Consider the following 14098-nt stretch of genomic DNA (forward strand, 5'->3'; position numbering starts at 1 on the left):
GCCAGGCCCTGGCTTATGACTAGCTAGCTGTCCGTCACAAAGATACATTCCTAAGTTAGGTTCCAGTTTATTTATATACCGTCGGTTGTTTGTTGTGTAGAAACTCAGAGTACAGAGATGGCCTCGGGCCAACATGTTGATGGTTTTATTTAATGCTCAGAAGTGGGAAAAAAAAAAAAAAGACTGACTGTCTCTACAGTGAGAACAAGGCGTGAACAATAAAGCACCCAGGGTTGTAGCCAGGTCATAGAAAGGAAATCTCCAGTTGACTGTTTAAAAAGATGCAGAAGTTTGCTGGGGAGTGAGAGTGAGGGTGAAGGCGGGTCTCGTGGTGAAAACCGCCAGGGCAGAATCATAAAAAAAGAGGGACCTCTGCTTTCTTGTGCCAGGCAAGGCCTGATTTAAAGAAAGGCTCTGAGCCAGGCTGGGGAGGCAGCTCATTCAGTAAAATGCTTATGCATAAGCACCCAAATTTGGGACCCAGAACCCATGTAAAAAGCTTATCCCAGCACTGAGGAAGTGGGGACATGAGGGTTTCCTGGGGCTCGTTGGCCAGCCAGTTTAGCCAAAAGATGAGATCCTGATTCAGTGAGAGACCTTGTCTCAAAAAATAAGGTGGAGAGCAATTGAAGAAGACATCAGACAGCAACATCCAGGCTCCACATGCACGTGCAATCTCCTACACGCATCCATACACACCCCTCCACCTACCCCTCCTCACACAAAGCTGGATTCCCACCTGTTGGTCTCAGCACTTGGGACACCGAAGCAGGAGGATTGCTACAAGTGCTAAGCCAGCTTGGGCTGCATACTGAGTTCCTGCCTAGCATGGGTATGATAGTTAATTCTCCTGTCTCGGCCTCAGTGTTGAGTTTACAGGGGCATGCCTATTCCTATGTTACTTAACAAATATGCTGATGTGTCCAGAACATTTAGAACATAGAAAGTACTAAAAATGATAACTGTGTATAATAAAGCAAAGTAAGTATGCTTGTTAATTAATGCAGGCTATGACCTAGTCTAAAATAATGGCCTACAATAATTTGGTGCAATACACAACAAATTTGGCTAGAGGAATCAAAACAAATGAATAGCATAGTCTTGTTTCCTAGTGATTATTGTAACACCAAAACATCATATATAGTTTACATTTCAGTTCCTTCATAGCACTGTGTGTGTGTGTGTGTGTGTGTGTGTGTGTGTGTGTGTGTATACAGTCATCTTATAATCTCATAGTAGCACATCTTATGAAATTATCATTTCTCTTTCTGGTGCTGGTTTCCTAAGGTCTACTCTTACAGACATAGTTGAACAAAATGTTGCTCAATTTGTCCCACTGGTTTCCATGTGACAACACAATCTGAACGATCCTACACAGAGCTTGAGAGACTGTGCACACGAACTCTTGGGCCTTGTATTCATGTTAGGAGTGTTGGGCTCTGAGGTGGGGTCTATGGTCTTGCTCTTCCTGGTCGGGCTATAGTTTGTCCCTACATGTGCATGTGTGAGAGACCATGGCCAGATGTTCTCTGTACAATCCAATCTTTGGAACTCCTCCAACCTCCTCCCCTAAATAACAATGGCTTTGAAATGGTCTCGGTGAAAGGAAATGCATCTCATTTGCAATTTTCCATGCAGTAGGGAGAAAAGGAAGTTGGGGTGGGGGAACAAAAGCCTGGGTTGAGGCCAGGGTACAGGGCTGTGCAATAAAAGGATGTGGTCTGGGGTCCCTTTGTCTGGCTTTCAGCCCTATCTACCTCTGCTTGTTCAAGTTGAGTGATCTGAGATAAATATTCATTTTCGAAGCCTCAGTTTCTACCTCTCTAAAATAAGGTTGATAATACGTCATGGTATTCCAAATGCTTCTAATGACTGTCCCAATTCCTTTGTGTCATTTTGCAATTCCCATCTACCAAATCAGGACTGATCTGTGTAACTAAAGATCTGATGGAATTGGTGTGCCACTTTTCAAGGTTAATAATCACCCAAAGGCTAGAAAGATTGCTTTCAGTCCCTCCACTTCTGGGGTCAGGAAACCCCAGTTCCTCCTTGTACTGATCGCAAGCCACAGCAGACCTAGAGCCTCAATGAGGACAGGCGTCTTGTGTAACATGCAAAGGATCCATCCTCCTTTGGAAATATGCCTGGGAGTGTGCCAATGCCCATCTGGGCTTCCAAAACCAAATGGCGTAGGCTACATGTGAACAACAGAAATGTATTTCCTATCATCCCAGAGGCTGGGGAAGTCCAGGCTCAAGCTGCCAGCAGAATTAGTCCTAGGCCAATTCTATGCTCTTAGCTGGTACCTTCTCTGCATCCTCACATGATGGAGGGACAGCGCTTCTTCATAAGGATGCAAACTTCAATGATGAAAGCCCCACCCTGCTGACCTAATGATTTCCCAAAGGTACCACCTCTCAATACCTATCCCTGGGGTTAGGAGTTCAGTGGGTAAATCTGGGAAGGACAAAAAACACTCAGACCAGAATAAAATGTGAGTTCTCTTTTTTATTTTGCCTTTTGTTTCTAGTTTGCTGTCTGTCAGGAATATTTCCCCTGTCAATCGCTCACCCAGGCTTTACACATTGGTTCAGGAGGAGGTTCCACTATATGATGGAAACATGTACACAGGAAGCTCTTGAGTGATGGCTTAAGATACAAAATCTGCAGTTTTATCTGTGTGCCTGACCTATTGCATAGGCATGATTTATGAGATGTCTGTACAACTGTAGTTTGTTTACCATCCCTTTGCCTTTCCCCAAGGGACCAGTTTTTCCCAGGTCCCGGGATAAACCACATAGGCTCATAATCACCTATGGATTCTTGAGAAACTCAACATTCTGTGATCATGTTTCACAAATCGAAGCCCCAGTTTCACATCTGGAAGACAAACATAAGTGAATATCTTAGCCAGAAGTGAGTATCTTAGTCCATGCAGGCTGCTATGAACAACAAACATTTATTCACAGTGTTCTGGAGCCCGGGAGGGCAAAGATCTAAGCGCTGGCAGATGCGTTGTCTGCAGAGGGGCCCCTTCCTGGCTATCATGCTCATGTTGTATTTTCATTAGGCAGAGAGGAAGCGCAGTTCTCCCTTGCTTTTATCACAAGGGAACTGATGCAGGGTACCACCTTTCTGATCTCACAGAAGCAGGGTTAGATTCTCACATCCTTAAACCATCATCTTGGAGCTCCCACGTACTACAAAACTGAGATGCAGAGTTCGTTCAGTCCATATCATTCTGCCCACAGGATCCTCAGATCCATTATTTTCTTATATACACAAACATTTTTCTACCCCAACAGTCTCAAAATCTAGCTCTCAGGTCTCATCAAAATGGGATCTAAATCAAGCATGCTTGGAGACTTGGAACTCATCCAGAAACAAACTCCTTTCCAGCTGTGCAAAAGTCCTCTGCACTCTTCTCCAGCTGTGCACCCAGACAAGTTCTGTTCGCTTTCAATAAAATGGTTAAAAAAAAAAAAGAAGAAAGAAAAGAAAAGAAAAGAAAAAAAAAAGTCCAGTTCTTTACTCTAAGTATGAGAAATGGGGAGGAAAGGGAAGGGGAGGGGATGGAGGGGAGGGGAGGGGAGGGGAGGCAAGGGAAGAGAAGGGAAGAGGGTGGGGATAAGCCCGGTAGACCATAAAACTCAGGGATAACTTTTTCTGACTTCATAGATGCTCTAAGGCGTTGGTCCCACCTCCCAGAGTCACTGGCACAATAGCATCCCTTGGTGTGGCCTTGTCCCCTTCAGCTTTGGGAAGTACCTCCTTCCCTGCTCTCAGTGAGGACCCCTCCCACAAGACTGCTAGGTGGCAGAGGCCTCTGAAGCTGGGGTGGCAGGCTCGTTCCCAGGGGTGTACACATTCTGGATCTGCTCTGGGGGTGGCAGCCTGGCGATGTTACAGGTGCTTTTGGGTCCTTCACAAACTGACCTCTCATCCTGTTCTGGTTTCACTGCCCCCCTTAGTCCCAGCCGGTACCATTTTTGCTAGTATTGTCCCATTGTCTTTCCTGGCTGCTGCTGAGATGCCTGAGTGAGACAATGTGTCACTTTCACAGTGACCTCCTTATCAAACCAAACCCACAGCAGTTTCTTCAAAACTCTGGGCTTGCGTTATATAGAGTTGAGAATGTTTATTTCACTTATAAGTTCTGGTTCCTTTTTGGCTCTAATTTCTCCTTTAACTCACCTTTTCTTTTTCTGATTTATTATCAGCAGTCAGGAGGAACCAAACTGCTCTTACAACACTGTTTAGAAATTGCCTCAGTTCACCACAGGATTTCAGGGCTGAGAAGACTCCTCTGCCACAAAACACTAGAGCCTAGACACAACTCAGTAAGCAGTGAGCTCTTCCCCACATATGATTTTTATCCACCCCCCCAATGGTATGTCCCTTGTTCCCACCTGAAGCCATATCAGGATGGCCTTTGCTGTCCATACTTCCCTGACACCCTGTTTGTGTTCTAAGAAGATGGGGGAGGCTCTCTCTCTGGCTTGCCATCTTCTTTCTGTCCCATCGCCATCTTTACTAACCCACTCACAGCAATCTTTGCTGTTGCTCACTTCTGCCTCGAAACTCCAACACCAGACCTGCATTCACTTATTTATGCCTTTCCTAGAGTGGCCTTACTCCTGGGGTCCATTCCTGTCCCAGTCAATATATAACAAAGAAATGGTAGGACCCATGATTCTGCTCCAAGGCAAATTAACAAAGCAATGTTGACAAACCAGCTGGCTTATCTGACCAAAGAGTTGTGAGTTTGAGGCCAGTCTGGCTCATTAAAATAACTAGTGTTCCCCTGAGTAAATTCTCAGGCAAATGGATGGAACTTGAAGAAACCATCCTGAGTGAGGTAACCCAGTCACAAAAAAAAAAAAAAAAAAAAAAAAAAAAAAAAAGGAACGTGGTATGTACTCACTCATATGTGGATTTTAGACATAGAGCAAAGGATCACTAGCCTAAAATTCACACCACCAGAGAAACTAGGATACAAGGAGGAACCTAAGAGACATAAAAGGTCCCTCACAGAAGGGGAAAGGAACAAGATCTCCTGAGCATATTGGGAATTGGGGGTGGGGGCAGTGAGTGAAGAGGGAGCTAGGAGAAGGGGAGGAGAAGAGAACATGTAGGACCAGGAAGATTGAGTCGAGGGATGAATAGATGAGAGCAGAGAGAGAGAGAGAGAGAGAGAGAGAGAGAGAGAGAGAGAGAGACTATATAATAGAGGGAGCCATTATAGGTTTGAAGAGAAAACTGACTCTAGAGAAATGTCCAGAGACCTACAAGGATGATCCCAACTAACAATCTGAGCAACAGTGGAAAGGCTACCTTAAATGCCCTTCCCTGATAATGAGATTGATAACTAACTTACATGTCATCACACAGCCCTCATCTAGTAGCTGATGGAAACAGAAGCAGACACTCACAGCTAAACACTGAGCCGAGCTCCTGTAATCCAGTTGCAGAGAGGGACGAGTGATAAGAAAAGGGGTCAAGACCAGGCTGGGGAAACCCACAGAAACAGCTGACCTGAACAAGGGGGAGCTCATGGACTCCAGACTGATAGCTGGGAAACCAGCATGGGACTGACTCAGACCCCCTGTACATGGGTCTCAGTTAGGAAGCCTGGGCAGTCTAAGGGACCTCTGACAGTGGAACCAGGATGTATCCCTGGTGCAGGAAAGGACTTTGGGAGCTCCTCAATCCCCGTCTATACTCAGCCCTCAGAAGCCACATAGTCTGTGTAAAATAATTACACTGAGCCAGGTGGTGGTGGTGCAGGCGGATCTCTGAGTTCGATGCCAGCCTGGTTTACAGAGTGAGTTCCAGGACAGCCAGGGCTACACAGAGAAACCCTGTCTCGAATAAGTAAATGAATAAATAACTTCACTGAAATAAAGCAGTTTATTCTCAGCTAATATGAATGGCCATTCTCTAGAACGCAAACTGAGGTCACACACGATGAGTCTCTTCTGGGAAAGAAGTTATGTAAACTGTACAGCCACAAAAGAAGGCAGGTGAAATCACCACGTAGTGTGACTACACGGAGGCAGGGATTCTGTAGGATTCAGGTGTCTTTAGCAAAGTCTGGGGATCTTTTTCTTGTGTGTTTCCTTTGCATTTTTTATTACTTTTGTTGTGTCTGGGTGAGCTCAAGTCTGCACACCACGTGCATGCCAGGTGACCTCAGGGGCCGGAAGAGGATGTAGGACCCCCTGGAACTGGGGTTACAGATGGCTGGGAGCCACCATGTGGGTTCCGGGAATGAAACCCGGGTCCTTTGGAAGAGCAGCCAAGCCAATGCTCTTAACTGCGGAGCCATCTTTTCAGTCCCATTCATTTACATTTGCTTATTTGATTTGTTTTGAGACAGACATTTTCTCGATGTGCCTTCTACCTTCAACTTTCCTGTCTCAACTTCCGGAAAGCGGTGCTGGAAATCATGTGTCACCGAGCGTAGCAAACACAAAAACCTCTAGAGGACTGCGATGCTATCCAAGCCAGAGGCCTCGCAATCTCTGTATATGTTGCAAAAATTTTATCTAGTGGTTGCAAAAATGCTCGATCAGATACTGGGTTTGACGGTCAGCAGTCCTTGAAATGGGCCAAAGAAGGTCCAAGATAACTGACAACTTGGTCAGCAACATTCCATCTCCCTGCAGTCACCTGAGACATTCCAACCCGTGGAGAGTCGACTGCAAACTCCTGTACATATGGCAGCTTCTTCAGATCACTTCAGATAGCATGTGCACCTTACTCAGCATCTCCACGCAGGTGACAAATTGACACCTCAGACTTACCATGTAAAAAATGGAGGTGGGGGGGGGGTTTAGAGACAGGGTTTCTCTGTGTGCCCTGGCTGTCCTAGAACTCAGAGATCCACCTGCCTCTGCCTCCCGAGCTCTGGGATTAAAGGCACCACCTGGCTCCCTACCCCCATCTTGGTTTATCAAATTACAGTCTCCTGGTCCCTTAGGCCGATGTCTGGCATAACCCCTGACCTCTCCCTTTGTCTTACACCCCACCTCTTATCTGAGCAGAGATCCTATCTCAAAGCCACTCGTCCATGCCACTCGGAACTGCAGTCCAAGCCTCCATGGTTTCCTCATCAGAACTGTTCTCTCTATTCTAATTATCAGCAACATGCTACAAAATCGAAACAGGACACACATTTGTCTAAAAGGGGGGGGGCAATAGGGAAGGCAGACTTGAAATATGTTCTTTTCCTTGCCTATACCTCTCAGTGAACACCCCCTTCAACCTGTCTTCTATGCTGCCAGAGAAAAATATTTTGTAAAATATGATAGAAGAACAATTCTGAGATGTCCTAAATTTAACAACAAAGGCTGATGGTGACGTGGGGGCAGAGACCAGTGAGACCCTCCGTTAATACCCGTTACCCTGAACAAAGAAAGAGTGCCCCATACTCCTGAGAAAATGTTACAGCAGTGCTTGAATATCTGCCTGCCTCTGTCTCCAGGGAAACTTGTCAGAACATTAGCTGAGCCAATCCACGATCCACTTTAACTGTGGATAGCAGGGACCTAATTATCTCCTAGGTCTTACCCCAGGCATTCTCGTAATATGTTGTCCTACATCTATTGCCTACAGCTGATATTTGCAGAGTGTGAATCTATGCTTTCCCTATTAAAATGCTCTCATCTCTTGGGTCTGTTAGAATGCATTTCCAGTGGCTCTCCACCTTTGCTCCTACAAGTTGTGACATTGTCTCAGGACCTGGCCCATTTCTTGCTAGCAGCTACTGACAACGCCTGCCATTCCAGGGATACATCGGTGAGTTTGGATTTAAGAACAGGATCACCTAGCTAGATGAATCCCTTAGCATCACCTCTCAGGTGTAAGGCAGGTCTGTTTTACAAAGTCACAGGTCCTAACTACCCAGAGTTGCTAGCCAGGAGATTTCCAGGAAGGATTTGGAGACTGGGAAGAGGGGGAGATGTTCCTGGCAAGATAAAGCACAGCGTGAGGAGAAATGCATTTGTGCATTTAAGAAGGAGCAAGTAGCTAACTACAGTCAGAGGACACAGGGCTTTGGAGGCAAGGGAGAAGACTGGAACTGGGAAGGCAAACAGGAACTGGATCCAAAGGCCTCTGGCCAGTGTTTCTGTCATCCAGCAACCAGAAACACTTCTATTGAACAAGCAGCAGAATGTTGTGGAATACTACTTTAACTAGGCAAAGATGTGTTACATTTGTTTCTGCTGCAGAATATCACTTTAACTGTGTAAAGGTGTGTTATGTTTCTGCTGCCTGCGTTAACAATGTAAAGATGTGTTACATTTGTGTTTGCTGCATTTGTTTAATTATGAAAAGATGTCCTGCTGTTTCCTCTTGCCTGCCTCGGGCACCTGACTGGTCTAATAAAAAGCTGAAGGGCTAATAGTTAGGCAGGCAGAGAGAGTAAGTAGGAGGAGAAATCTAGGCTCAAAAGAACAAAGAGGGACACACTGGGGCCAGCAGTCACAGAGTAGGACACACAGAAGAAAGATAAAAGACCCTGAGGCAAAATGCAGAGAAAGAGAAACAAATTAAAACAAGAGTTAAGATAAGGCCAAGCATTCATAAACAATAAGTCTCTCTGCCCTGATTTGGGAGCTGATTGGTGACCCAAAAGAAAAAGCCTGGCACAGTAGCTGTGTCTCAACCTGCAGGTTTCTGTTACTTGCTCAGTCTCTGTCATATACACATGGCATGTAGGAAGCTGAGTTACTTAAATAGTATGGTGTAAAGCAGGGATGCATTTCCGCAAGAAAGAGGCATCTCAATAAGATTCCGTCAGAGGGCAGCCAGACTCTATAAGGCAGAAAGCCACTGTGTTCCAATGCTAACCCAGTCTTGAACAATGTTCAATGGAGAAATCTAGATGTACTGATACATTTTTTTCCAAGTCAAATCTAAGCAAACCAGGATTCTCAACTCGGGGGGGGGGGGGGAAGAAATGCAAAGCAAAAATAGCAATCTGTCACACTACAGAACAGTGAATTTAAACATTTCATTTCAAAATCATGAAAACCAGATGGAGTGGGGAGTGGGGGGGGGAAGGAGAGAGGGGAGGGGGAACTGGGGTTGGAATGTAAAAAATAAATTAATAAAACATTAAAAATCATGAAAAGCACACAGTATATTACTGTAGACTGTGAATGATAGGTCATTTTTTTTTTTCAAAACAGATATTACTGAGGGCTGGAGAAATGACTCAGCAGTTAAGAGCACTGACTGCTCTTCCAGAGAACAGGGGTTCAATTCCCAGCACCCACATGATGGTGGTTTACAACTGTCTGCACCTCCAGTTCTAGGGGACCCAACACCCTCACACAGATTTACATGCAGGCAAAACACCAATTCACATTAAAAATAATAAATAAAATAAAAATATTACTTTCATCTGCTCAAACTCCTGGATTGCATTACGATGAGAAGCGTCTCTACAAAAGGCTCCTATGTTAGAAGCTTGTTCTCCAGCTGGTGAAACCATTTGGGGGAGTTCTAGAAACTTTAGAAAGTGGGACATAGGAATTAGGTCACTGGTGGTGGGTACATGGGCTATCTTGTTCTTTCTTTCTGTTTCCCTTTTCCACATGTGTTTGCTGCCTCCATGTTCTGTGTAAGGTCCCAGAGTCAAGCACCCCGGGACTGAACCCTCTGAAACCATGAGACAAAATAAATCCCTCCCTCTTTAAGTTGTTCTCAGGTTTTACAGTCACAGTGATAAAGAAAACCAAATATAAATTGCATGCTAAAACATTACAGCATGTCAACATTGGTGAGATCTTGGGAAGTCTATTATTATCATTGCTATTCATTTTTTTCTTCTGATATGAATGCATTTTATTTTGAACAGTCCACTTTCAACCCCTCCCGAGTCTCTCTTTCCTTCTCCCCTGCCAACTTTATATTCTTCATATAAAACCCACTGAGTCCAACTAATGCTGCCTGTATGCAAGTGGGTATGGGACTGTTTGTAGGAGTGCTTTCAACTTACTCTCCTTGAGATCTTAAAAGATTTAAGCAAGGAAGTAAGGTCATTGAACCTCAAAGAATGCTCAGTCAGACAACACACGAAAGAAGGAAGACTAGTGTGATAATTTTTCAGACTTACCCACTAGCCCATGATAAAATGAAAGTAAACTAGCTGATACCAGTTGCTGAGTGGAAAAATCAATTTTCTACAATAGAGTCTCCCTGGGTATATCAACCACACTTTGGGATAGGCTCCATCCCCAGGAATAAGTTGGTCAACACAAAGCAAACTCACTGATATTTTTGTTTCATTTTGCTTTATGGTTTTTTTTTTCTTTGTTTTGTCTTATTGGTCTTTTTCGTTTTGGTGGGGTTTCTTGTGTTTTGACTTTGTTGTTTTGAGAGAGAGAGAGAGAGAGAGAGAGAGAGAGAGAGAGAGAGAGAGGACATAGAGTTGGGTGGCTAAGGAGGTAGGGAGTATCTGGGAGGGATTGGGAGACAGGAAAACATGATCAAAATATATTGTGTGAAGAATTTTTTCAGTTGAAAACAAAATCAGTACATCCCATCCCCAAACACTGGCAGAATGACAGACGCCAGCAAATGCTGAGGTGAAACTAACACACACCCAGGACCAGCTCCTAGCTGAATGACAGAAAAATCCAAAACTAACACTGAATTAAGCAAACACATGTATTTCTCTCTCAAAAGATACTCGAAGCAGTGAACAGAGGGTTCCAAGGTCCTAGTGATGTGGGCATTTCTAGCTAGTGAACAGAGGGTTCCATGGTCCCAGGGATGTGGGTCATTTCTAGCTAGTAAACAGAGGGTTCCATGGTCCCAGGGATGTGGCCATTTCTAGCTGGTGAACAGAGGGTTCCATGGTCCCAGGGATGTGGGCATCTCTAGCTGGTGAACAGAGGGTTCCATGGTCCCAGGGATGTGGGCATCTCTAGCTGGTGAACAGAGGGTTCCATGGTCCCAGGGATGTGGGCATCTCTAGCTGGTGAACAGAGGGTTCTATGGTCCCAGGGATGTGGGCATCTCTAGCTGGTGGCTTTCTCCTGTTGTGCTTCTCTATCTCGCTCAGCACACTGCTCCGAGTTTATCCTATAATGTGCAGTTAGATCTGTAGCCCGTACGTCTTACATTCTGGAGAACAGATTAGCGGTTTTGGTTATTGTTATTGGGAAGGATACTCCGTAGAAACCATATTTGACCATCTGCTCACATTCCGTTGGTCAGAACTTAACTGCATGACCTAAATGCCTAGAAGGTGCTCTTTCAAGCCCCGCCTCCCTCAGGTGCCCTAACCTCCATTACTGTGCTCCTGACCCTCCCCACAGAGGTAATACTAGTCCCTTCAGAACTGAATGTGTTGTGCTCCCTGGGCCCTGCCTTGAAGCCAAACACCACACTGGGCTAGGTCTTTGGAGCATCTGGGAGGAGAGCGTACATTAACTGCTGGTTTGGGTAGAGATCCCCCTCCCCCAGTTCTTTTCTGGGCAGCCCGATGTGGCAGAATGCACTTAATATCTGCAAATTACATTGAGCATTTGCAGACAGTTTATGTGAAGCAAGAGGGGAATGTGATTTAAAAAAAAAAGTCTTTGTAATCTTTTAGGGAAGTGGTAGAAGAGGTGAGTTTTCCTGTCTTTCAAAATATACAATGTTTGCAATGTTGCAATCTCTTTTCAGAGACTTAACCTGGTGGGACCTGCTTTGCTGAATGACACAGGCTATTTTTCATTTCTCAGGTCTTCTTTAAAAAGATGTTTTAAATTAAAATGCCAGGCATCTTTCAGCCCTCCTTTGCCTTTTACAGAGGAGCTGCGATAGATGTAACACGGCTGTAGGCCCCTGTGGTCAGCGCACATTTCACAATTCGTTTCTTGGGTGGTAATGCTGGTTTATTCCTGTTTTCGTACTTCGGGCTTGCTTGGAAATAGCCAAGTGGAGCAGGAAAATCGACAACGATGAGGAAACTAATGTTTGATTATCAAAGAACAAGGTCGTAAAAAAAAAAAAAAAAACTCCGTGCCTCCCCGTCGGGGAATCGAACCCCGGTCTCCCGCGTGACAGGCGGGGATACTCACCACTATACTAACGAGGAATTTGCACAACGGTGGCCTTTCTGATAGGGCTTTTATCTATTCTCGATAGCCCCACCCTCAAGAGCTATATGTCGATGGTCCCTGCATTTCGTGGTGCCATCGTGGCTTTTACTGCAGTTGAACGGAACTGAAATGGCAACGTTTCATTCGCTGTCTCCGCTCCACTCATCGTTTGGCTGAACCCACCCTTCCCCTGCAGCAGACGCCCCTCGGCTCCCCTCGCACCGCCCCCCAATCCCAGGCTGTCTAGCGCCAGCCTGCGTGCGCTGCACTATGGGATTGGTAGTTCCGCCCTGGACTCCACCCGGCTCCTCGGAGGCTCGGAGCCTCCCTTTCCCGGCGTGCACCGCGCCGCCTGCCCTCCGCGCTTCCCTCCGTCCTCCGGCTCGCGGTGGGAGTCTGCCCGCGGAGCGTCTGGGTGCCGGCCGACGGACGACGCATCTCCCAGAACCATGCCCGAGGTCGCCGACACTTGCTCCTTGGCCTCCCCGGCCTCGGTCTGCCGAACCCAGCACCTCCATCTGCGCTGCAGCGTGGACTTCGCTCGCCGGGCGCTGACCGGGACCGCCGCGCTCACGGTCCAGTCTCAGGAGGATAATCTGCGCAGCCTGGTACGGCTTCCGCGGGGCCGCTCTCCTTCCTCCCTCTCCCCGCCCCTGCACCCCGCGAGCCCCGAGACCGCTGCCCGTCCCGCGAGCCCCTGCCTCAGCCCCGCTTTTGCATCTGGACTCTCTCCCTCACCCTCCACGTAGAATGGTCTCCTCCTCCCGCTCTCCCCCTTTCTCCCGGGCACATCCTAGCGCCCCCTCCACACTGTGCCCCTCACCCACCCCTGCGTTACTGCGTCCTCCCCTCCGTCATCCCAGTGCCCAGCGCCGACTACCCCTGCACGCCGTGGCTCCTTTTCCTTGACTCGCGTCTCACAACCCCGCCCCAGGCCCAGACTTTTCCAGCCCCTAGGATAGGGTACGCACACATTCCATATCCTGTGGTTCGAGCCCCTTGGGGCTTCCTACCCGCCCCCTTGGGGTTCCCTGCCCTTTCCACCCTGTTTGGAGGCTTGCAGTCTCTGTTCTGTAAGCAACCCTTGCTTTTCAGGGCCCTGCCTGCCTTTGCTTCTTATCACCATTATCTTCTAGTACTTTATGAACCTGTGAGACCGTCTAGCTTTCTAAGGATGACTCAATAAGGAGCAAGTCATTATTGCACTTTTTATAAAATGTACTTCTATAAACCCTCTAACCATTTGAATAAAGACTCGTTTAGAATCATGAAATATTCAATGGTTTGATCTGTTCCATATCTATAGCCAGTGTTCTTATGTTATCTGATGGTATTAGGATCGAACTTTTACCCTGAAAAGGGGGGGGGGGTTCATAGAAGAGCATTTTAGAAATAAGAGGAACATGACAGGACCAGCTATGCTCAGCCTGCTAGCTAGACGACGTGTTTAGCTGTGTTGTGTGGTTTTTCTGACCCACAACAGTAAGCAACCCGGGCTGGAATTTAGGAGTGAAATTAATGTGGTCAATACTTTAGAGAATTAGAAGTGATGATAAGAAGTAGTGATTTTTGCCTCTGAAAATATTTTTGTTTGGTTTTTTGATTAATAAGGCACTTAACTCTTGTATTGACATATGATTACTAACAATACTGTAAGAAAAATTACAGCCTTATATTAGAAGAAGGCAGCTATTTCCTTACAAACTGCACTTTGGTCTTGAAGTACCTATCTACTTGCTTCTGCGGGGCAGAAGTTTACTCTTTAGATTCAGTTTCCTTTTATTAAAGAAAGTTAATTTTGTTGGCTTATCACTGATCCATATGACCTTACACCACCCTTTATTGTGTAGAGATAGAAAGCTCCACCTCTGCCCAGAAAAGAAAGCCAGAGTCAGAAGGCTTTAAGTATTTAACAGTATGTCCCAAGCTTAAAACTTATCTGTTCTTTTCATTTCCCTGGTCGTTAGAAAAGTAAGATTTTCACATTTTGATTT

General features: G+C 46.0%; 1 protein-coding gene and 1 non-coding gene across 3 annotated transcripts in view; one reads left to right on the plus strand and one right to left on the minus strand.

Moving 5' to 3' along the window:
- Positions 1-12028: 12028 nt before the first annotated feature.
- Positions 12029-12100, minus strand: Trnad-guc (transfer RNA aspartic acid (anticodon GUC)). The gene has a single exon. It is a non-coding gene; the product is annotated as a tRNA-Asp (tRNA).
- A 374-nt stretch (positions 12101-12474) lies between these two features.
- Lta4h (leukotriene A4 hydrolase) overlaps positions 12475-14098 on the plus strand; it is a 31423-nt gene continuing 29799 nt past the window's right edge. Inside the window, exon 1 of one of the 2 annotated variants that reach the window (XM_051206289.1) lies at positions 12475-12712. In XM_051206289.1, coding sequence (XP_051062246.1) covers positions 12554-12712 — 159 coding nt within the window. In that variant the 5' untranslated portion in view covers positions 12475-12553. The remainder of the gene's footprint in view (positions 12713-14098) is intronic. The other variant, XM_051206288.1, reaches the window with a different exon arrangement.

The sequence above is a fragment of the Phodopus roborovskii genome, unplaced genomic scaffold, assembly GCF_943737965.1.
Source record: "Phodopus roborovskii unplaced genomic scaffold, PHOROB, whole genome shotgun sequence".
Classification (NCBI taxonomy): Eukaryota; Metazoa; Chordata; class Mammalia; order Rodentia; family Cricetidae; genus Phodopus; species Phodopus roborovskii.